The 26247-nt window shown below is 36.8% G+C and overlaps 1 protein-coding gene and 1 long non-coding RNA gene across 3 annotated transcripts in view; one reads left to right on the top strand and one right to left on the bottom strand.

Annotated features, from left to right (window-relative positions):
* The window catches only part of efnb1 (ephrin-B1), a 56453-nt gene extending 36855 nt beyond the window's left edge, over positions 1 to 19598 (top strand). For both annotated transcript variants that reach the window (XM_083560441.1, XM_083560440.1), the window contains 3 exons: positions 14299 to 14391; positions 16158 to 16274; positions 16923 to 19598. In XM_083560441.1, coding sequence (XP_083416567.1) covers positions 14299 to 14391; positions 16158 to 16274; positions 16923 to 17302 — 590 coding nt within the window. In that variant the 3' untranslated portion in view covers positions 17303 to 19598. The remainder of the gene's footprint in view (positions 1 to 14298; positions 14392 to 16157; positions 16275 to 16922) is intronic.
* LOC310736727 lies at positions 18934 to 23084 on the bottom strand. Its single transcript, XR_014536631.1, has 2 exons — positions 20261 to 23084; positions 18934 to 19707 (listed from the first exon to the last, which is right to left on the bottom strand). It is a non-coding gene; the product is annotated as an uncharacterized lncRNA (long non-coding RNA).
* Positions 23085 to 26247: the final 3163 nt, after the last annotated feature.

Below are 26247 nucleotides of genomic sequence, written 5' to 3'. Positions count from 1 at the left end.
TTTGTTCTTGGCCTTAAGCGTCTCTTCAGGAAGATGCATTATTTAGCATTAATAAATCTAAAAGGAATTTATTTTACAAGTTCTTACACAATATTCTTTACACAACATACATAATACATATATTATTTTTAATCGAAATTGAATAAATTATATTTCCAGTAATAGTTATCCAGAAGTGGAAAAAAGCGATCAATTATCTGAGAATGTTATTATAACATTTAAAAAACTGTCAGTCCTCATACTTTCATCATTTTTGTTTTAAAGTAATGCCAATTTTTTTTTTTTAATCATTTTTATGGTTTGAATAATTAGTTTTCTGTAAACATCTTTAAATAAGAATGAATTCTCAAATCAGATTGGTTACATAGTGATTATATATATATATATATATATATATATATATATATATATATATATATATATGTATATATATATATATGTATGTATGTATATATATATATATATATATATATATATATATATATATATATATATATATATATGTATGTATGTATATATATATATATATATATATATATATATATATGTATGTATGTATATATATATATATATATATATATATATATATATATATATGTATGTATGTATGTATGTATATATATATATATATATATATATATATATATATATATATATATATATATATATATTTATATTTATATATATATATATATATATATATATATATATATATATATATATATATATATATATATATATATATATATATATATAATTTTTAACAGCTTTAAAAGTAGTGCCAGCTGAAATTTAGTTCACAGGATATATAAGCCATTCTTAGAGAGAGAGTCTGGTGAAGGAATTACTGCTTTGTGTCTAAAGTTGATGACGTGATTCCTGATTTGATTAACTTTCTGGCATAAGTGTGAATGTAAGGTCAGACTTTGGGTTCATCCTTTATAATTATGAACAGTTGGCCATTTGCAGTTGTGATTTTTTAGCCTTAAAGTAAGGGAGCAAGTCAAGGGATCAGCCTATATACACTATATTGCCAAAAGTTTTCGCTCGCTTGCCTTCACATGCGAATGAACTTCAGTAACATCCGATTCTTAATCCATAGGGTTTAATATGATGTTGGCCAAAGCCTTTCAGCTATAACAGCTTCAACTGTTCTGGGAAGGCTTTCCACAAAGTTTAAGAGTGTGTTAATGGGAGTTTTTGACCATCTTCAAGAAGCACATTTGTGAGGTCTGACACTAATGTTGGACTAGAAGGCTTGGATCACAGTCTCTGCTCTAATTCATCCCAAAGGTGTTCTATCGGGTTGAGGTCAGGACTCTGTGCAGGCCAGTCAAGTTCTTCCACACCAAACTCACTCATCCATGTTTTTATGGACCTTGCTTTGTGCACTGGTGCACAGTCATGTTGGAACAGGAACGGGCCCTCCTCAAACTGTTCTCACAAAGTTGGAAGCATGAAAATGTCTAAAATGTCTTGGGATGCTGAAGCATTAAGAGTTCCTTTCACTGGAACTAAGGGGCTAAGCCCAACTCCTGAAAAACAACCCCACACCATAGTCCCTCCACCAAACTTTACACTTGGCACAATGCAGTCAGACAACTACCGTTCTCTTGGCAACCACCAAAACCCAGACTCATCTATCGGATTTCCAGACAGTGAAGCATGATTAGTCACTCCAGAGAACACGTCTCCACTGCTCTAGCGTCCAGTAGTGGCATGCTTTACACCAGTGCATCTGATGCTTTGCTTAAAATTTAGTGATTTAAGGCTTAGATGCAGCTGCTCGACCATTGAAACCTATTCAATGAACCTATTTATGCACGGTTCTTAAATAAAATATTTGTAAAATTGTATATAATGTGCAAGTAAAAAACTATAAAAAAAAACTTTATATACAGTAAAAAATGCAGGATAATTTTAGATCATTTACATACAGTACATTAAAAATTAGATTTTATGAATCTATTGATCAGTCAGTGTTAGTTGAAAAATGTATTGTAAATGATTAGGTACATTGCATGTATTGTTTAGTTTGTATTGGCATTGCTGTCAGTTTGAGCTGTCCAGGCCTACAGGCCAGAGTTTCAAGTCAGGCTGGGTTGGCAAAACGGTATTGAATCCTGAACTATAATCCATAAAGAGCATTCACACATTATGTATGCTTTTTGTCCATGTGGGAAAGAGCAGTATGTAGGGTGAACGCAATGGCATTATTAGAGTAGAACGGTTGTTACGATAGTGGATTTGTAGTAGTGATTTTTCTTTTGGCATGGTGTCAGGGCAAAAACTTGCCTCGACAGTAGCTGGGCCCCTTCTGGTACCCATAATGTCTTAAAAAAAAAAAAAAAAAAAAAAAACTATCCTTCTTAAAAAAGACTTCAAGAAACGTGAAGGGAAAAAAAAATCAGTGGCAAATCTTCTTCATTTATACACATTGAACATCCCTTGATGACCATTTAATTTGAAAACTTTCCAAATTTTGGCTCTCCCCAATTACCATTACACCATTATCTCAAAAATATCCTTCCTTAATATGTTATTAAGGGGGTTTGTTCGAGCACTCTTATTTCCATTAATTTCATCCTATTTAAGCTTAAATAAAAAAAAAATAAAAATTTATAACCATCTTATAACTACAACTTCTTTTCCATGTTTATTAAACATCAGGCGATCCCCCACACACAAATCCCTTCTGACCATTTGTAAGTATTTTTATTTGTTCCTCTTCTGCTACTTTTCTCAAGGATTTATTTAATGTTAACATATTTTAGTGACCACATGAGTGTGTGTACATGCTTAAATTAGTGCCAAAGCATGTTATGTTTCAGCCAGGCGCATCTCTGTACAGCACAGCCTTTCACAAGGCCTCATGATCTAATTTAAGAGACGGTTTAGCCAATTTCTGTTAATGCATGTGGCTGCTGAATATGCACTTTTTTCTTGATATTATGCTGTTTTCAACACTTACCCCTGACCCAAGAATCTGGCCATCATACTGGCTGGTTTGTGTACCTCAAGGCTCTGATGCGTTTCTGATGCCATTTCAGAATATTGATGATTACATTGTTGATTCATTTATTAGTGTATATGTCATGATTACAGGCCCTCACCTGTATATAAGCATCTTATTGGTCAGGCCAGTGAAGATTCTGCTGAAGAGTATACTGAACTGTCCTATGGTTTCTCTTCTGCATGTTTCCTTAAGCATTAGTGCTGTTCTCAAGGCCACTCTGGCCAATAACATTTCACTCAGTTACAATGACCTGATCAAAATTAAAATCCAAAACAATGTCTCTAGCTGCTGTGTGCTGTGTGCTTTTTGCTCTTAAATTTAGAGTGTGCAGTCTGTTCATTATATGAGCATGAAGTTTAAGTATCAAATAAATAAATTATCCTGCAATGGACACATTGGATTTGATCTGAAGGATAAGGTTACCTTCCTCTGCTGCCTCAGGCACAAGGCTTCTTCTGTGGGGGCAGAGTTGTTTAGCCTTGATTCAAGCATGGCGAGCATTAAATCAGCGAGCATCATCTCAACAGATTTCGCGATTTGGTAGTAATTTTTCCACTAACTTCAAGTTTATTCACTCGAAATAGCCTTGCAAATATATCATACAGCCAGCAAACACTAATAGACATTGGTCACAACTACAGAGAAGGACTCAATGAACATTGAACTCGCTGAACACTATGGACCGCTGATCCAGCTGGTCCTCAGCATCGGAAGTGAAACCTCAGCATCGGCACCAAGACCATAAACAAAGGAGAGGGAAGCATGGTTGTATTAGGGCTAGGCTAAACCCACATCAACCATCTCTCCCAAGCATCTTGCTAATGTATGATCTTTTGCGAACAATTGAATTTTTAAACATGACTAATTGACAACAATTCCAGCAGCGCCATTGAGCTCGAGGGTCACAGTGTTTTCCAGGTGGACAGGACTGCATTGGTCTCTGGTAAATGCAGGGTGGTGGTCTGTGCATTTATGTTAACAAATCGTGCACTTACTTTATTCTTACTGAATGTCATTGCTCTGCTCATCTAGAGTATTTGATGATTAAGTGCTGGCCCTTCAATTTACTTAGAGAATTCTCAGCCTTTGTTGTGACTGCAATATATATTCTTTCGGACGTGTGCTCAGAGCATGTGCTGGACAACCGGCACAGGTCTTCACTGATATTTTCAATATGTCACTGGCCCAAGCCATGGTTTCCACATGCCTGAAGACTACAACCATCATACCAGTGCATAAACATTTATCTTCAGAATGCTGGAATGATTTTTGCACTCACCCCTATTGTTATGAAGAGTTTTGCGAAACTGGTTCTGCAGTGCTACCACCTACACTGGACCCACACCAGTTTGCCTAAACAGGTCGAAGGAGGATGTGCTTTTGTCCAGCCCTTACCCACCTGGCTAAAAACAACACCTACGTCAAAATGCTGTTTATTGACTTTAGTTCTGTTATGTGTACTGATTACTAATCTCTGTGACCTGGGTATCTGCACCTCCACAGATACAGATTCTGGACATTCTTAACAACAGACCTTACTTAAAATAGGTTGGGCAAACAGGTATCCTCAATCCTCATTTTGAACACCGGCATCCCGCAGGGTTTTGTTCTGAACCCAATAATCTACTCCCTGTTCACCCATGACTGTGCTCCTCTGCAGAACTCCAACATCTTCAAGTATGCTGATGACGCCACCGTAGTTGGCCAGATCAGCAACGACGATGAATCGGCCTACAGGGAAGAGATCCGAAGCCTGACCGCGTGGTCACCAACAACCTGACCCTCAACGTCATGTAGACTAAAGAGCTCATTGTGGACTTTTGGAAATCTAACAGCAGCAGACACTCCCCAGGCGAAATCAATGGAACTGAGGTAGAGAGGGTCTCCAAAGGGTCCTGGCACCAAAACACTTCAGCCGCCAAACGCATCACTGGCACTCAACTACCTGTTATTGAGCACCTTCACCACAGCAGATGTCTGCGCAGAGCCCACATCATCATCAAGGACTCCTCACATCCCAGTCACAAACTGTTTATTCTCCCTCCATCCAGAAGATGATATAGAAACATACACACCAGGACCAGAAGTTCAAGTTTATTTCTATAGCACTTTTTTACAATGGACATTGTATCAAAGCAGCTAAGAAGTAAGAATTATAGAACAAAAAATGTGAATGTGGCAAGGAAGAACTCTCTTTGATGGTATGAGGAAGAAACCTTGAGAGGAGCCAGACTCAAAAGGGGAACCCATCCTCATTTGGGTGATATCAAGAATGTAATTATACATTTTTAAAACAATACAAAACACCAGAGGGAGAACTGCCATCACCGGAGTGTGTGATTGAGTAATGTCCTTTCTACAGGCTTATACAATTAGTTGATGTTGGGGAACCAGGAGCGCCCGAGCAACTCAAAAAATAGCTCAACATCTGAGCTCATCATAGATCCAACACCAACTCCTTCATGCCAGAGCCTTTATATGTTCAAAGAAGTCCAATGTCAAAACTCTAAATGAAGTGGGATCCAAATGGCGCTGGTACGTCTCTAGATGGTTCAGGATGTTTGCTGGGTTGGCATCTACTCATTGAAGGTCCATAATTTTTATGCAGTGGGACACGACTGGAGCTGGTGCAACCTCAGAATTCATCGGGATGGGTAGAGTAAGAGAAGCAGAGGAGAAGCTGTTCATAATAATAACAAGCACAATTTGATAATGTGTTTGATCAGTTTTACTGAAGCATAAGGTCATATGTGTTATGTGTAGGCCTTGCTAAGAAGATAAAACTTTAAGTTGCGTTTAAAAAATGGGAACGTTTGTCTGAGCCCTGAGCACTGTCAGTAACACAATTCCAAAGTTTAGGAGCTAAATGTGCGAATGCTCTACCGCCTTTAATGGACTTTGCTATTCTGGAAACTAGTAGAAGTCCAGAGTTTTGAGATCTCAAAGAGCGTGACGGATTGTAGCATGTTAGAAGAAATAGGAGCTAAACCATTTAGGGATTTGTAAGTAAGTAGCAACAGTTTGTAATCGATGCAATAGCTGCTTTGAGACAATGCCCATTGCTAAAGCTCTATGGAAATAAAAATGAATTTCATTGAATTTTTTCAAAGCTTAACAGGTAGCCAGTTTAAGGATGAAAAGATTGGGGTTATATGGTTGTACTCTCTCGACCTTGTGAGAACTGAATTCTGGACTAACTGTAGCTCGTTTATTAAAGATGTAGGACAACCACCTATTAATGCATTAAAATAGTCCAGTCTGGAGGTCATGAATGCATGGATTAGCTTCTTTGCATCAGATATAGATAATGTGTTAGATATTGTTTTTTAGCTTAGCAATATTTCACTTATTATGATAGATAATAAATTATTAAGTGTATAGGACAGCGATCTGCATTGATAAGCGAAGCACAGGGGCTCCCATCCATCTGCGTCGAAAAGCGACACAGAGGGAGGTACCGTCTCTCTACGTCGAAAAGCAACGCGAAGGGGGTACCTTCGGCGTCGGATGTGGACGCCGCGGACGCAACGTCCACAGCGTCGATATGTGACGATGTGGGGTGAGAATGTGCTGTCTAATAATATTTCACAAGGGAAGCATATATATATATATATATATATAATATATATAATATAAGCAAGTATATTGTGAAAAGCAGGGGTCTTAGACCTGAACCTTGTAGCACCCCATATTTTATTTGCATTAGCCTGAATAGTTCTCTGTTTAAATCTACAAAATGGTAATGATCAGACAGGTAGGATTTAAACCAACTTAATGCCTGTCCCTTATGCCTGCAATTCTGTAAGTGATCAGGGATAAAGTAATGTTTTATGGTGTTGAATGCAGTACTAAGATCTAGTAAAACAAACAGAGAGATGCAGCATCGGTACAAAGCAAAAAACAGGTCATTTGTGATTTTAACGAGCGCAGTTTCTGTACTATGATGGGGCCCGAAACAAACACAATCTTGTCAAAAATCTGAATGGGTCTGTAATTTGACAATTTATTTTGATCCAATTCAGGTTTCTTGATGATGTACAAATACAGTATTTACATATTTATCTGCACTTGTCAATTTGCACAATTGCTACTATTGGCACGTCTGCTATATGTCTGTCCGTCTACCTGCCTGCCTGCCTGTCTGTTTATTTATCTGTCTAGAGAGGCAGCTGTGTTCAAAAGTGTTCATTTCCATAAAAGTCTGTAATGTCATTAATTTCATGTGTTGTTGATGCTGAACTATGCCCTTATTTAGTCTGTGTACTGGCATTTATCTGTTCTGATGCCACAGCTGGCTTGTTTATACTCCTCTACATGAAATATTCATGTTATATATAGACCATTATTGTATTCTTTGGCTTTTTGTTGTCACCTAACTTAGATGCATGTTATTAGCATATAATAGATTATTAAACTATTATGATGTTTTCATGAATTATGAATCTGAATAAAAAAAACTGTATGCCTAAAGAAAGTTGCTAATGTCATTTAAAGCTTGTTTTTTAAAAAAGTTTGGAAACCAGCAATCTCATGATCATGCATAATCTATTATGTACCATTTCCCTGAGTGCATCTTTGACAGAGGTGCCAAAAGTACATGCATCCTTCACTTAAATAGAAGTACAGATACTCATGTTTTAAAATACTCAGGTAAAAGTTGAAGTACTAACTATACTTTTTTACTCAAGTTAAAGTAAAAATAACTTTGGGCTCCGACATGTACTTAAGTAAAAAGTAGCCATTACTAGTCAAGTCAAGAAGCTTTTATTGTCATTTCAACCATATATAGCTGATGCAGTACACAGTGAAATGAAACAACGTTTCTCCTGAACCCTGGTGCTACAGACAACAGAAAACACAGGGCTAAGGACTGTCCTCGCCACATAAAAACTATCTGTTACTACTACCTGTTTTAGTGTCAAGCTGGTAACTGGACGTCACATCATATTAATATTAGGCCTGTCAATCGATTAAAATATTTAAAGGTAACACATGATTAATCACACATTTTTCTGTTATAAATGTACCATAAATTAATACTCTCCAATTTTGTAATACTCTAATCAACATGGGCATGGGCAAATATTGATTCTTTTTGCAATGTATGTTTATTTTATGTGAAACTAAACTTAGCATAGAGCATGAGGACAAAATAATCCTATTCTTTTATGGTGTTTTGAATTATGTACAGTAAATTATCAGGACACCAAATGGAACCTTTGCTATGTTTCCACATGGATGGTTAATAATGTGATTCCGGAGAAACTGTACCTCTTATAGCTTTCATACAGATTACATAATCAGAAAATATTTGTGTTCAATGTGCCTTGGTTTATTTAAAAGACTTTTCAAGCTTTCTGTACATATATTTATTGTCAGTGAGGCATGTATTCACTGAGATACAGGTTGTTTTATTTGTGTGTCTATGAAGAGAGATGACAGAGAGCGCCCCCTTTGTGTTTGCTTTATTTAAAAAAAGCACAGCGTTTTGTTGTTATTACGAGTGTGTACGAATAAAAGTAGACCCTTTACAGATCTAAATGAGGTATTGCTTTTATCTGTACAATCAAAAAGACAGAGTGATTTAAGTTCGGTTCGGCTTTATGAGGAAAAAATGCCACAAAACGGAGGGTAAATTGTCAGATGTGTGCGTCATGGCGGATTTTTGAAGGGGAGAGCAGAGAGTCATGAGTTTTTCGGAGATTTTGACCTGCAGATGGATCACCTGGGATAAGCAGCAGTTCTGTTTTGCTGGGGTTGAGTTTTAATTGATGAGCACTCCTACATGAAGATATGTCTGTCAAGCATGCCGAGATCTGAGCGGAAGCTGTGGTATCTGAGGGAGGGAAAGAAAAGATGAGTTGAGTGTCATCTGCATAGCAGTGGTAAGAAAACCCATGTGAGGATATGACTTCACGAATGGAGTGGGTATAGAGGCTCCTCTGGTAAGACAAGAGAGTCTTGTGGTTGACTCTGTCGAATGCTGGTGAAAGGTCCAGGAAGATAAGTACAGATGAAAGCTCAGAAACAGCCAAAGAGATTTTCTCTGTGGAATGTGGCACTTTGAAACCAGACTGGTTTGTATCATTGAGGTTGTTCTGTGAGAGATAGACAGACAGTTGGTTAAAAACAGCATGTTACAGAGATTTAGAAAGAAATGAGAGAAGTGAGACTGGTCTGTAGTTGTTAAAGTCTGATTGATCCAGAGCAGGTTTCTTTAAGATGGGAAAGACCCTTGCTTGCTTGAAGGTAGTTGGCACGTAGTCAGATGTTAAGGACCCATTGATATTTATGGAGATGAAGGGCAGGAGATTTTGTGAGATGGTCTGAAGCGTAGTTTAAGGGATTGGATCCAGCGGGCAGGTGGTGGGATTGCAAGATTTAAGAAGCTTGACAACGAAGGAGTAAAGGAATCCTGGCAGTGTTGTGTAGTCATTGTTGGGAATGAAGTGAAGGTCTGGTCTCATCATAGAAGAAGGCAAATTCATCAGCAGTCAGGGAGGATGGAGCAGGTTCGGCAGGGGGTTGAGTAGTGAAGAGAAGATGTTGTGGATCTTACGAGGATCTTGTACAGAGGCCTTATGCTTTTCCTTGTAGAAGTCACATCTGAAGAAAATTTGGTCAGGAGTGCACGGTAAGATGCAAGATCTACATCAAATTGTGATTTTTTTTTTCCACTTCCTCTCTGCTGATCTGAGTTCTCACCGATTGCTGTGCAAAACTTCTGACAGCCAGGGTGTGGGACAAGAAGTGTTCTTGGGTTTTGTAGTCAAGGGGCAGAGGCGGTCCATGGCTGATTAAAGAGAGGAGAGGAAGGAGTCAGTAGCAAAGTCCAAGGGTAAAGAGGAAAAGCAGTAAGGATCAGGAAGAGATGAAAGAGTACAGGAAGCTACAGAGGAGAGTGAGATGGATTGAAGGTTAGGATGGTTAAGAGAGACATGTAAATAGTTTTTAGGTAGAAGAGGAAAAGTGATTAAAAAGGAAACCAGGTGATGATCAGAAATTTGAAGTGGACTGGTAGTCATGTCTGTAGCTGGGGTAGGGCAGGTGAAAACCAGGTCCAGGACATTTCCTTCCTTGTGTGTTGGAGGGCAGCTGTTGTCAAGCAAATTTGATTAAAAGTTTATTTATTTATTCTCAGAAAAATTGGACGTTGTGAATAAACGTGCTGAAGGTTTTAATTTCGCCCCTATTATATTTATTTATTTATTTATATTTTTTATAAAAAATAGTCAAACAGAAAACGTTAAATCCAGTGCCGTTAAAATAAATTAGCATTTTGACGACCTTGCTTAATATATTAGTACAAAGCAAATTAAAAAAATCTTGTTAACCATTGAATGTATCCAGGCTGAACATACCATATAAAACACAAGCAGAGAAAAGATGATGATGATCACGTGATCAGGAATGTCTCTTTTCTCAGTCATGTTTACATCGCTGACTTCCTCTGTCACATCCACGTTAACCCCAAACTTCTTGTTGCGTTCTGCCTTGCTTGTTGTTAGTTTCATAAAGTAGTCTACATCTGTGGTGTGTGATAACCAGAATATGATACACCAGTGGATTGAAAAGCTGCGCAATGATAGAAAATCGGTTTATGGGCTGAAAACGGCACAGTGAGAAGAAATATTATTGACATTTCAAGAAATAGATTCAAACTAAAATAACGAGCCTGTTTTGAAAATACAAGAAGTAGAAAGTACAGATATTTGTGTAAAAATGTAATGAGTGAAAGTAAAATGTTGTAAGAAAAACAAATAGAGAAGTAATGTACTGATACCAGAAAAGTACAGTAACGAAGTATTTGCAATATTGGCAAATGTAAGCATCTCAGTGGCATAGGCCGAATTGTAATGGCTTGATGACTAGGTCAAAGCATCTCCAAAACAGCAGGTCTTGTGGAGCGTTACCAATATGCAGTGGTTAGTATATACCAAAATCCAAAGAAATAGAAGCAATGAAAGAATGACAGTGTCATGGGCAAACATGGTTCATTGATGTGCATGGATAGTAGTGATTGTTATCCTGTCTGGTCTGATGCCACAGAAACTTGAATGTAGCAACAATTGGTGAAAAACTTGCTGGCTAAATCTAAAAAAAAAGTCTCAGAAGATGCAAGTGACCCAAAGGTGTCATCCGAGCTTGGGTAAGTAACTGTTTAACTGCACACAGTAAGTGTTTTTGGAGGTGATTACAATTGCCATATAAGCCCATAAGCAGTGGGAGAAGGTGGCCTGGTCTGATCTAGTCATGTTTTCTTGTACATCATTTAAACGGCTGGTGCGTGTGGTTTGCATACCTCGAGAAGAGATTGCATCAGGTGCTGTGGGAGGAAAAGTAAGCCAATAGAGGGAGTGTGATTTTTGGGCAGTGTTCTGTCATTCATGGCAACAGCAGTCACTAAGAGAAAAGTAAAGATTAAACCAGAATTGAACAAACACCACTTCTCCAACATCTTAGGTTTGAGTATGCTTTTTCACATTTCATTCTGTTCCTAAATCTCTATTCTGTACTGCTGTATAAATGTTTGTAATTATAAAAATAAAACTTACAAGTAACCATAATTGAACATTCTGTGTAAGTTCTTATAACATCAAAAAGAAATTCCTATTATGTTAATCATTTCTTTGCCTCATAAAAAATTAAACAACTATAATGTACATTACAGTGCAGGATAACTTCGATGGAACATTCAGTGCTTGTTTGGAGCTTACAGCAGACATTTTCTGACATTGTTTAGGTAAAACAACCTCTTTTAATCAAACTGCCTCACACAGAATGGGCTTTGACAATAACACTAGTCCATAACTGGCAAGTGCATCAAAAACTGTCACTTTTGCAAGTCATGTTGATGGCACTGGACCCACTGATGTTCCAGCAGGCCATTAACATGCTGATGGTGGTACACTTGCTCCTGCATCCATGGTAGTGAGTGGGTCACCTGCTTAAAAATAAATTGGTTTTGGCTCCCGTATAACTCTACTGCAGCTCATTGGACTTGAAATGGTCGAATCCTTCGGCTGTTGTACAGAAGAATTCAACAAGAACGAGCCACATTAACAACATGTGAGGAGAAGGACAGTTGATTGTCCATAGTTACCCCAAGGTTAGGAGCAGTGGCTGAAGGGGAGAGCAGAGAGTCATGAAGAGTTATTCAGAGATCTTGACCTGAAGATGGATCACCTGGGATGAGCAGCAGTTCTGTTTTGCTGGGGTTGTGTTTTAATTGATGAGCACTCCTACATGAAGATATGTCTGTCAAGCATGCCGAGATCTGAGTGGAAGCTGTGGTATCGAGGAAGGGAAAGAAAAGATGAGTTGAGTGTCATCTGCATAGCAGTGGTAAGAAAACCCATGTGAGGATTGACTTCACGAATAGAGTGGGTACAGAGGCTCCTGTGGTTAGACAAGAGAGTAGTGTGGTTGACTGTGTCGAATGCTGCTGAAAGGTCCAGGAAGATAAGTACAGATTAAAGCTTGAATGTCTCCATGTATACAGTATCATCCTGAGCTGACATTCTGTACACAGGAGAGTAGTCTTGCTTATAACCCACTCTTGCAGAATCCCAATAACCAGATGTTGTTGCTCCTGCATCCATGGTAGTGAGTGGGTCACCTGCTTAATAAGAAATTGGTTTTGGCTTCCGTATAACTCTAACGCAGCTCATTGGACTTGGGATAATATGATTGGGGCAATTTCTGTATGTTTTATCTGTGAACAATTTTTTTGTTTGTTTTTTTTTTTTTGGGGGGGGGGGGTTTCTTCTTCTTCAATTCAGTTTAAGCTCATTTTCACTAGTGTTATGACCTGACTAACCATTGAAATAGAGATATATCAACATATAAGACTTTTGGGCTAAGGAGAAGTACTACAATTTTACCTTTTTTGGGACACCATGTAGGACACCATTTGGGCCAATATATTAATGATCTGAAAGAATCCAGTACATAATTTAAATGTATTTGTGGGTTTTGCACCTTATCTTATATGCAATAAAAAAATAGTCATAGGGTTCCCCATTTTAAAACCGACGACTGGTTGTTGTTGGGGTTTTTTTTTGTTGTTGTTTTTTATGATTGGTTTTCCCTAGATATCTGATTATCATTGCAGGATCATTAAAAAACTATCACTATCACTTTTTTGTCCTCTTTTTCCTTTCCTTTCATTTATACTTTATTCATTTTATTTTCCTCACTTTCATTCTACTCACATTTTGCATCCAGTGGCCAGTATGAGAGAAATGTTCTTAAAGCACCAAATCTTAGCTGCAGCCTGCCAGCTTTCAAACGGGTGTCGAATGATTGAAAATTTAATATTTTATTGCCAAATACTGTACCCTAACTGAAGAAGCTGTTTAGTAGGATCATGATTTTGCATACTATTGCTTTGAATGACTGCCTGACACATAATTTATTATTATATTTATGATTAACAATCAAATGACTAATTAGTTATAATCTAGTTGCTTTGAATACAGTTGCCATCAGTTGTCTTTTTACAAATGACTTGTTTGCCATTGAGTCAGTGTTGCTGATGCAAAGCAGCCCTTTATTACCAAACACCAAGTAACTAAATTAGGATACAATTGTGAGTCATTTGCAAACTGTGAAACATTAAACTGTTGGTCACTTTAAAACTAACCTACATCTGGGAGATCACAGGGATTATGTATGTGAATATTTGATCTGCTAACTGGTAATATTTGTTAGATTTATTGCGTGACTATTTGTTAGATTTATTGCGTGAGAAAAGCTGTTGCTATTAAACATTGTTTACTTAATCAACTGAGTCAGTGTAATGGTAAAGGGGTAGTTCAAATAGGCTAATTGATTTAAGGTTTTCGAAGAAATTTCATGCTCCCTTGTAAAAGTATTTTTTTTGTAAATTTAAATTAAAATATAGAATAAATAATACAGTAGTTTATTTTGATACATGTTGTGGCTGCTGTCTTTTGTAGTTTATTTTGATACACCTAAAGTTGAGGTATTTAATATTGTATTTAATATTTTTGTTTTTGTTGCCAGCTATTTTGACAATAATGGCTGTATGTTGAGTTATTTTTAGAGGACAGTAAATCTATACTGCTATACAAGCTTCACATTAACTACACTAAAATATATCCAAGTTTCATTTAAAGTATTTATAGTTTTGTCCCTGGAGAAGATATACTAAATGGTTGATAAAATGTAAGGGTGTACTTATTTTTATGAGATACTGTACATTATGCATTCAAGCTAGTATTAATTGTGTTCCTTTTTTCTTGTCATCTTTTCTCTAGCCACCTCCAATGGATCTCTGGAAGGTCTGGAGAACCGAGAAGGAGGTGTCTGCAAAACGAAGTCCATGAAAGTCATTATGAAAGTCGGCCAAAGTAAGTGAACACTAAAATTAGCGTATCAGTAGAAACAATGTGCCCCTTATATTTTAATAAAGTGCACAAATGTAATAGCCTTTTTTTCAGCGATATTTCTACATCTCATCCTGTTTATAAATAAATTTAATGAAATGTGCTTTTTACATAATTTAAATTCAATAATGACAAACCAGAAACATATGGCATTTGATTTTTCTCATTGTAAATTTGACGACAAAAAAAAATTGTCTGAGGGGACTGGCAATGAAATGTTACATCAGGGAGGGGAAGAACATCTGTGCACTAGGATTTCTTAATTGCACATTTGTGTTCTGGTGTGGAAACCTAAAAACAGACATATGTTCACAAGATGGAATGGCTGAATAGGAGCCAGCTGGGGCCTTGAACTGGATGAGTGATTATGAAAGTTTTTCAGATTAGTAGCTATGACCTCACAATGTAAGAACTGGGTTTAACAAGCTCTTTTCTATAAACTCTAGCGCCTCAGGCACAAGAAACTAGGCCCTTATTCCCCACATTTAAATAGCTTTTCATGCTTGAATTATACACAGTAGCACTCAATCATAAAGACACTCAACAATATATGGTTCTAACTTGTATTATGATTAACAAGTTTTGTATGCAAATTGTGTGTTTGTGTTTATTTTTGTACTGTTAGCCAATTAAAAGGTATTAGTGCATCCTCAGCCTCACCTTTTAACACTGCCATATAGGATTCTCACAGAAAATAAGAAATCAATTGGAGTCCTCACATGAAGCCTAATAAGTTATTGCATTTAGAACAGCCAAAGCGTAAGAATTCTTCCATCGTTGGAGTCTTTGGTAGTTTGGTGCTGTTGATCACATCACAATGCTTTATGGACAACTAGAAAAGAAGAGAAGCATGTCATGGTTTACATGCAACAAACTAGATTTTGATTTATTGTATAAAAATTGTACAAATGTTAAACTTTATTTTAATTTATTTACAATTAGCTACAGTCCAGATGGAATTAAATTTAATTAAGATATAGAATGGTAGCCATGTTAGTTCCATATTCCCTTTAAACTAAAATAAGTCTACAACCTTCCCTGCTCCAAAAGAACCCCAAAGCTTTACACTCCCACCTCCATGTTTGACTGTGGGGGAAAGGCAGTCTTGCAGAAGTTCTTCTGTTAGAGCAAAAAAAAATAAAAATTTGCACTCATTTGTCCACAGACATTTCTTCTAGTCTTTCACTGAGTAATTCTTAGGTGTTTTTGCCTTTTTGCAAGCCTATGCAGTATAAATAAAGTAACATGAATATGTCTCAAAAATGATGAGACATGGTGTTTCAAAAGACCAGGTCTTTCCAGACTTTTGACATGTGCTGTATATACAGTGTCTTGCAAAAGTATTTAGACCCCTGTACAATTATCTATTATTACAGAATTTAATTCTGTTCATAAATATTTTATTTTAAAACACTGGCACTCAAAATCAGTTATTGTATTGTTTATTTTTATATATATATTTTTTTTTTAGCAAATCTTTGTAAAAAATACCTGAAAAACATGAATTTTCTAGATTTCGAAAGAATTTACACTCGCATTATACTGCACAGATGCACATAAACACACATACGCACACACAAATTTGTCTGATGTCTTTAATCTAAATTGTCACTTTTTTTTAATATAACATTTATACATTCAGCATTACCAAGGAAAAAAGATGGCAAACTGAAAGTGTGTTATGCATATTTTATTATCATTTAGTTATATAATTTTCATCTCTCCCACAGACCCTAACATGGCAATACCAGACACAGAGCAGACAGACTCCACTGTGTTTGAACCTGATTCTGATTTAAACCCTGTAAAATTGGACCAGGAAGGACACATGGAAGTTGGAAACACTGGTATGACCTATGATTGTCTTGGTATCATCTATTAGGAACAACTAGAACCAGAACAAAGAGAAACAGAGATAATGTGCATTGATTGAGCTTAGTCATCAGGGTCGGGTCTAGGTGAATACAGTGGCATCTGGCCTCTGCACTTTGGAACAGTTGTCCAAGTGTTCTTGTCTCCTCGGATTTCAGCACAGGGGCAGTGGTATCTTAGAGACCATTGGACTTCTGATCAAAAGATCATGAAGCCTAGCATCGCTAAGCTGCCACTGTTCGTCCCTCAATTGTGTATGTAAATGTAAGTTGGTCTGCATAAAATGTCTGTCAAAACTGTAAATGTAATTGTAATAGAAGCTTGAACAAGGCTACTGTTTGTTTATAATGCTGAATCAACTAATTAAACAAAATGTACATGTAATTAATTTATTGTATACAATTAATTACTTCTGATCAAGTTACAAAGCAAATAGTGTTCATCTAGTGGGTTTCCACATATTAGTTTAGTTAGATTAAAAGTAGAATTTTGCACTATTGATTGACCTGAATTTATCAATAGTGACATTCTTACAAGCATATTTATATTGTCACATCCACACAACAAATACACACACTCTTTAAACATTTATATTACAATATTTTTTTCTTCCATTTTTATAGACACTGTCAACCAGGAGAACAACAATGACAGCATAGAAGGCATATTGGGCACCAAGATTGCTGTGTTCGTAGCTATTGGAGCTGGTTGTGTGATCTTTCTCATCCTCATTGTGCTCCTCATTGTTCTGCTCATCAAAGTGCACAAGCGTTTACAAAAGCCCACACGGCCACGGCCAACTGCTCTCTCACTCCACACACGGGCCAGCACCAAGGTTGTGGGAAACAGTGGCTCTGAAACAAGTGATGTCATCATTCCTTTACGGACAGAGAACAACTACTGCTCACATTACAAAAACGTTAGTGGGGATTATGGGCATCCTGTCTATATAGTGCAGGAGATGCCACCCCAGAGTCCAGCTAACATTTACTACAAGGTGTAATCTTAGGGGGAAAAACTATGATCAAAGGTGATTATTTTTTTCTAGGGATTTACTGTCATAAGAAACTCCTATTGTGAGCTACTGGATTTTTTTTTTGTTACCTTAACTAAGGTGATGAGAAGTGAACATCAGAAGTGAAGTGAATCAGATGAACATACAGTATGATGCAGATGATCAAATAGTTTGCAATAATAGTTTGCTATTGTAGACTGAACTTTCTGTCTCTTTCTCCAATCTAAGATTTCATACAAGGTGTACAGGGTAAAGTGCTATTTTAGAGTGAATTAAAATTCCATGATTATGCTATTTCTATTGGCTTAGAACAAATATAAGTTTCTTGTACAATACCCAAGAAACAAAGCATCTAGAAACCGAATGTACACTAAACCCAAGAACATGTCTAAATGTTTGTTATTAAATTCTGCTATTTCTGGTCGACCATCAGGTCATGCTTGGAGCCTTTTTATGCTCAGGTATCATGGCAGAAGGAGGACATATAATGGAGAACATCTGTTTGCCTTACTATTTTTTTATGAAAATCAACGTGTCAACACGAGTGTTAGTTTTCGGTTTGCTTTTATGTCTGGTTTTCCCCAAATATAATGCAGCAATTCACTTTACAGCCCCTGTTTTCTTCAGCTCTGTGCATTCAACATGCATACTAAGCAATTATTTTTTGGTCATAATGCTGTTCTTTGTGTGTTTGTATACACATTTACAAGTACAATAAGCCTATGTCCATTGTATTTTTAACTTTGTATCAGTAGCTCAATGGAACATGATTAATGATGGGCTAAGGAGAAGCAGAAACATAGGCAAGGATTAATGATTTAAAATATTACTTATTCATTTCCATTTGGTAACACACAGTCATTACTTATATCTTAGAAACAAAAATAACTACATGGCACTGTTTCTGGGAGGAAGCAAAATGTTCATTAGGCACCTGAGCCTTTTCCCACACATTGAAATAGGAAGCTGTAAGTCAGTTAATGAAAAAAAAAAATTTTTTTACATTGGGTCAGTCAGTTCAGCATCACAGTTTAGTAGGGGTGTAACGGTACACAAAATTCACGGTTCGGTATGTACCTTGTTTTTATAAATTTTTTTGTCATGGTTCGGTTAAATTTTGCTACAGTTAAGGGGAAGAAATTGCTTGTCATTTTATTATTAATGCAGTTCCTTTTTGTTGTGTGAACATCAACAGTACATTTTTAAAACAATTTTTAAATAAAATGCCTACTTGGTTAAATATGTAAAATAATATTTCATAATATTTTAGTAAAAAAGATCTAATCGAATAAATACAATTAATTCAATACACTTTTTATTATATTGATTAAACTAAGTAATCAATTAAATTGGCACAAATTTAATTGATTAAATAGAAACAATTTAATAGTTTACATTTGTAAACCTCATTTGGGTAATACAGATGTGTGTGTGTGTGTGTGTGTGTGTGTGTGTGTGTGTGTGTGTGTGTGTGTGTGTGTGCGAGCTTGCATGTGTCTCACATTTAATATTCAAATTTCTAAACATATGATGCACTAAGCTGTTCTTCTTATTTCAGCATACTTCAATAAATGTCTTCATTCCTTCCATCCTTTATTTATTCACTTACTCGATATGTGTAATTGTCAGGATTTTCTCCTTTTACAAGAACCACTCCTGGGTTTGCGACTATCGCTATTGATTCTTTCATGCATGCGCAAAACAAATCGTATCTAGTCTAGTTTCTTTTTTATACCCCTGGCATTGTTGTGTGTGTTTTCAAGTTTAATAATAATAATAATAATATAAAATGCACTATATGTGCGAGGCAGAGACTAAATTAATTTGCGGTCCCCCACCTAATACGTTCCGGATGGAAAATCGGATTGAAACTATGTTCCGCACTTAAAAACAATTGCATATACTGAACCGAAAGCCCTGTACCGAACAATTTCGATACAAATACGTGTACTGTTACACCCCTACAGATAAATGAAGGTTTAATATTTTCAGGTGAAGTGTATCTGAAAGAAGAATTCAGCAAACATAGAAAAAAAAATTCCATATAACTTGAAAAATGGTGGTTTAATGTCAAAACAACACGTAATATTGGATTCTCTCATAAGTACATTATAATAATTTTTAATGATGAAATAATTCTGTTGGACTTAAGAATAGATTTAAATTAAGTCTGGATCAGATTTTGGAAGCGGATAATAAAACATTTATTTTTATATTAAAAATCCACTCAGAGAAGGATAGTCAGCCATGAATGAATAAATTAATTACTTAATTAAAAAAGAAATCATTGAATAACGCAAATAAACTCAAATTTTTAATTTGTTACCCTGTCTTTCTCTTTTATATATTAATTACATACACACAGCGCTGTGAATATTTGCATAGTTTTTACTCTTACAGTACAGACCAAAAGTTTGGACACACCTCCTCATTCAAAGAGTTTTCTTTATTTTCATGACTATGAAAATTGTAGAGTCACACTGAAGGCATCAAGGGCTATTTGACCAAGAAGGAGAGTGATGGGGTGCTGCGCCAGATGACCTGGCCTCCACAGTCACCGGACCTGAACCCAATCGAGATGGTTTAGGGGTGAGCTGGACCGCAGAGTGAAGGCAAAAGGGCCAACAAGTGCCAAGCATCTCTCGGAGAACTCCTTCAAGACTGTTGGAAGACCATTTCAGGTGACTACCTCTTGAAGCTCATCAAGAGAATGCCAAGAGTGTGCAAAGCAGTAATCAAAGCAAAAGGTGGCTACTTTGAAGAACCTAGAATATGATATTTTTCAGTAGTTTCACACTTTTTTGTTATGTATATAATTCCATATATAATTCCACATGTGTTGATTCATAGTTTTGATGCCTTCAGTGTGAATCTACAATTTTCATAGTCATAAAAATAAAGAAAACTCTTTGAATAAGAAGGTGTGTCCAAACTTTTGGTCTGTACTGTAAATGATTTAGATGATCAAGAAGTTTACACAAGTATTAATATTACATATTAATTTCATTTCAAGATAACCTTCAAGATACAAAATGCAGTTTTTAAATGAGGATTTCATTTATTAAGGGAAAAAACCTGTCCAAACGTGCCTCGCTATATGAAAAAAGTAGTTGCCCCCTGAACCTAACAACTTGTGCCACCCGATGGAAATTAATCTTTCACATAGCTGTGAAGAAATTTTGACACACTCTTTCTTTGAAAAACTGGATTTAAGTCTAGGCTTCAAGTAGGCCAGTCCAAAACCTTAATTTCCTTCTTTTTTTTTTTTTGAGCCATTCAGAGGTGGACTTGCTGAGGTGTTTTAAATTATTGTCCTGCTGCATAGCTCAAATGTACTTGAGCTTAAGGTCATGAACTGAAATTCTCCTCCAGGCTTTTCTGGTAGAGTGCAGAATTCTTGGTTCAATCAATTAAGGCAAGTCGTCCAGGTCCTGAAGCTGCAAACCAGCGCCAGACCATCACACAACCAGCATCAAGTTTGTGCGTATGATGTTCTTTTTATGAAATGCTGTGTTAATTTTATGCCAGATGTAACGGTATGCACAACTTAAAAAAAAGTTCAACTTTTGTCTCATTAGTCGACAGAATATTTGCCAAACTTCTTGGGAACAATCAAGATGTATTTTTGGCAAATGTGAGAAGCTTTGTGGTCATTTGGTCAGCAGTGGCTTTCACCTTAGAAATCTCTGGATGCTATTTTTGTCCAGTTTCTTTCTAATTGGTGAATCATGAACACTGACCTTAACTGAGGCAAGTAAGGCCTGCAGTTCATTAGACGTTGTTCTGGGTTCTTTTATGAACTGCATGAGGAGTCATCATTGTGCTCTTGGAGTATTTTAGGTAAAGCAGCAAGTTTTGGAAAGCTTTATCACTGTTCCAAGTTTCTCCATTTGTGCATAATCACTTTTACAGTGGTTTGCTGGAGTTTTAAAGCCTTAGAAATGGCTTTGTAACCCTTACCAGCCTGACACACTTCAATAAATTTTTTTCTCATCTGTTCTCTTGAATTTTTTTAAATTGCTGCATAATGTGTTGCTTTTTAAACTCTTTTAGCATGCTTCACCTTGTCAGACAGGTTCTATTTAGGTGATTTCTTGATTCAACATGTCTGACAGTTATCAGGTCTGGGTGTGGCAATAAAATATAACTCAGCTTTCCCAAAAATGTGGTTATTCAGTTCATGCATGATTTAGCAAGTGGGAGAAGGGAGATTACTTTGTCCACATAGGGCAGGCTTTTTTTTGGACAGCTTTTTTCCATAATAGAAAGGGGCAAAAAGGCACAAGTGTTATCTAAATGTGACGAATAGTTATTGTAGTGATTGGTGCTTGTTCCTCCTTTATTTAAAGGCATACAAACAGAAAGTAAGAGAACAAAATCTCTAGGGTAATGGAAGCATATGTCCTTTCATGTGTTTGAAATGTTACAATTTTGTGGTATTGTCTTTTGTTTATGTTATCTATAAGAATTAAATATTTCTGTACTCTATGAAAGACTGATGCACAGAATTTAGGCATACCCAAAGTGCCAGACTTGGTTAGTGTGTTTTTTTCCTTTCTGTTTACCATTTAAATAGAAGTTGTTAATGCCAGATACTGAATTACTGGTGCCTTAAAGTTAAAACTAAACCACAATCTGAACCATTCTAATTATGGACATGACAACCTCTAATATAACAAATATAACAACTCAATATGTTTGTAGCTATGAGCTTGACCATTACCACCATTTATCTAAATTATTTTGTGTACTTATCTCTTATTTTAAAATCATAGCATTTCCTTCTAGTTTGGGACACTATTTAATATCACAGGGCAGTGCCTTTAACTGTTTGTAATCTAAATATCTGGTTTCAGGTTGAGTAATCACATTGTACTGTTGGTCTTGCCATGTCTCTGTCTGTGATAAATTAGAAGGAATGTGAACTTTTATTTTATTTCTCAGCTCTGTCTTAACTTCTGTAGGTCACTGCTGTGTCAGCACACTGGCCAAAATGTCAAGTTAGAAGCAAAGACCTTATAATTTTTCCAACACTCACTTTAGTTAAGTCTGCCAACAACCAAACAGCTGGAAAAAGGATACTCTATGGTCTATCAGTTATAATTGTTACATAAGGTACCAATTCCTCAGGTTTGCTGAGTGTTTCTTTCCTGATGCTCCTTTCTGAACCAGGAATTCACAGAGTTATATGTTGGTCTATTATGGTAAATTGTGTTGCAGTTGTGACAACCAATTAGATTTGTGCTCAGTATTGTTCAATGTGTTAGGCCTCACTTCCCTTTCATGGATGTAGATGATGTGTGGGTTGTTTAGATTGTTTTCATTTGGCCCGAATGTTTTTGTTTGTGTAGCATAACCATGCCAGTTACTGCTGGTAAATCTTTTTGCTAGATACATTATTTCATAACTTTGCCTTTTCAAAATGGATTGATTCTCATTATTAATGACACCGGTATGACAGATACGCCATAGTATTATGTTTGGTGCACATTCTTACAATGCCTGATTTTCTGTATCTGTATTCTGATTTTGCTATATACACCATGTTTGTTTATTTTTTCTTTTGGTGTTATACAAAATACAATATTTTAAATAGTGCTTATTTGACAGAATAAACATTTGAGGTACATTTTCCCATTTGGACATTGTCTATTTATTGTATTATTTGCAGTAATTTTTTATCAGTACACAAGTAATTAAAAGTTAATCTGTCATCTGTGACATTCTCTCTCTCTCTCTCTCTCTCTCTCTCTCTCTCTCTCTCTCTCTCTCTCTCTCTCCCCCCCCCCCCCCCCCGGCCAAACTGAGCAATCGGGAGAGAAGGGCCTTAGTAAGAGAGGTGACCAACAGACTCATGGTCACTTTGACTGGAAATCCTGTGTGAAAGGGAATTCCAGCATGACAACCATGATTGCAGCTCTTTACCGATCTGGGCTTTATGGCAGACTGGTTAGATTAAAGCCTCTCCTCAGTGAAAACCAATGGAAGCCCCCATTTGCCAACAGGCACCTGAAGTTCTCTCAGAATATGTGGAACAAGATTCTATAATCTGATGAAACCAAGATCAAACTGTTTTTATTATATTGAAAGCAAATCAGAGCCCTGACTTAAACCCTATTCAACTTTTCTGGAGAGAACTGAAAGTGGCTGTCCACCAAAAGTCCCATCCAACCTGGCTGATCTTGTTGCATCATACCAAAGAAGTAATTGTCTAGATGTCTAGAAGCTGAAGATTGAGAAGCTCTAAGAACCATGTTATTATTCCAAGAATTATTGTGTAAGGCATGCCTAGGCAAAGGACTTGTACTTGTTCTCACCCTCTTTTACAGAGTGCCAAGTGTTAGATGTGTTCTCAGACCTGCCAGTGCATATAATGTTCAACCATTCAGCTATCATATACAACCTGATCTTTGATCTTATTTTTTCTAAACCTTTTATAATGATATACCCATGATACACCCAGGGGAATAAATTGGTCAGAAAGGCATTACTTAGAGGGGGAAGTGCCCCTAAACCCACTGGTGCATCTAGCATATACTTAGTGGGATCTGCAGGTGGTGTTTGACAGCTCGTGCTCAGCACCTTATGAGGCTTTGGAACAAACTAACTTTTAATATCTTACAATGAAGAGAGCCTTCTTCCTGGCCATAACCTCAGCCAAAAGACATAGTGAGTTGCATGCCTATTCTGTGAGTCCACAGTGCTGATCCCAGCCTTCCAGCCTAAGGTATTATCAGCACAGTTAGATAACCTCCTCATTCACCTTGCAGAGTTTTTCGAGTATGCATGCTGCAACAACATGTCACCACTGACTATGAACCTGGCTCATTGGGTGGTTGACAAGTACAACAAGTGCAATAGGTTGGCCGTTCCCAATATGTATGAGATGTCACTCCATGTTATATTCCCCTTTGTAAGTCTAGGGTAGGGGAAGTAACATATGGTGTTTTTGTGATGGGTGTTGGAAGAAAGGACCCAGTTCTAGTTTTTGTTTTACTTTACTTTTTGGTGTATAATACAAATTTACATGCGTGAGAGACAGGACTATATACAACAACAACAACAACAAAAAAAGAGAACCAAACAGCCAGGATCAATGAGCTTAAAATAGTGAATCGTGGAGATGGACTCAGTGACAGTGCCAAAATAAAGAACAAACAAAACTACCTACCTATGTACATCTAACCTGTCCAAAAGTACAGTGGGTGGCACTCGCCTCTAACCCTAGTGTCACATGGCAGACCATTGAAAGGGAACCTTAGGGCTAAGAAAATGGGTAAGAGGTTCAACAACTGTAGGAAAGTTATTAATTGTGAATTAATTATATTAATTATAGCCGCTACCTTGTCACCCAATGAAAGGACTTGACCACTACCCACCTGTTTTCCCAAATAGGTAACCATGGCTTGAGCAAAGTCACACTTAGCCAGATTTAGTGACAATGAGGATTTTTCAAACTTTAAAAAAACCCGTTTTCACGAGTAAGCCAATTACAAGGATACACCAATCCATCATCCAAATACGCAGACGATTGGGTACACCCCCAACACTATATTAATCAGCCTTTGAAATGTAGCAGGAGCATTTTTTAAGCCAAAAGCCATTACTGTATACTGGAGAAAACATACGCTAATATCTTAGATGCCTCAGGAGTTAAAGGAACTTGCCAGTAATCTTATAAAAGATCAAGCTTACTAACATATCGTGTGGCTCCGACATTATCCACACAGTCATCCATACATGGCAGAGGATAAGAATCAGAAACTGTGACTAGATTTACTTTACAGTAATCTGTACAGAATCTAAAAGTTCCATCAGGTTTGGGGACTAACAAGCAGGGAGAACTCCAAGGGCTCACTGGGTCTTGGTTTCTGAATGCAATCTAGCACTAATAAAAGCACAAAGAATTTCCTCAACTGATGAGGTTACCTTCTGCATGGTAGATATCACAGCTATGGGAGTCGCTACAAACACCCCTCAGGAGCTTGCCTGGAATGATAAACCTCATCATATTAATGTGGCACAAATGGTTTACTTTCACCTGTACTTTCAGTTCTACTCAATTTAAAAACATATTTGTGTGTGAGTGTGAACTCATCAGCAAGAACTGATGCTTGAGAGACTGTAGGAAAAAGCATGCTCATTTGGGTACACCATGACCCACTCAACAATACAGATTTAAAACTTCTCCAGTAAAATCAGTTCTTGGAGGGACGCACTACACCACTTATAAAACAAAATACATTTCTCAACCACAAATACCACAAAGGTCTGGAAAGATGCTTTCTTTAGGTTTCAAAAGTGGTGGTATACAAGTCCATAAGATCAAATCAAATCCAATTAAATCAAATCAAATAAAATTTTATTTGTCACATGCACATACAGTGAAATGCTTCTTACGATGGTCCGGCATGAAAAAATAAAATGAGGAGAGAAATAAACCAAGCAAAAAAAGTATAAACTATATGAAATATAAAATATATAAAGATATGTGAAACAAGTGTATATACAAGGATGTAAAAAGTAAACAGTAAACAGTGAAATTTAAGGTGATTGTCCTTAAAGTGACCATGTGCGGTATGGTGTGGTATAAAGTGCACTGTGCTGTGCAAGTCCAGAGTTGAAGTGACATTCCAAAGATTAAAGTGTCATAGTGCAAAAAGAAAAATTGTGCAGAAAAAGTGTGAAAATGGAGAGAGAGGACCAGTTCTAGATCCTAGGTTTTTCCTGGTTTAAACACCGAATGGCCTGCGGGAAGAAGCTCCTCTTCATTCTCTCTGTGTTTGCGTTTCCTTGAATGCCACAAAGAAAAGAGTCCATTGTTTGAATGGCTGAGGTCCATTTACAATCTTCCTGACTCTGGTCCGGCACCAAGTGTGGTAGATGTCCTGCAGGTTAGGGAGCTCGGTGTGGATGGTACATTTAGCTGAATG

Source organism: Silurus aristotelis (assembly GCF_946808225.1).
Source record: "Silurus aristotelis genome assembly, chromosome: 14".
Classification (NCBI taxonomy): Eukaryota; Metazoa; Chordata; class Actinopteri; order Siluriformes; family Siluridae; genus Silurus; species Silurus aristotelis.
This window is presented reverse-complemented; position numbering and strand designations above follow the sequence as displayed.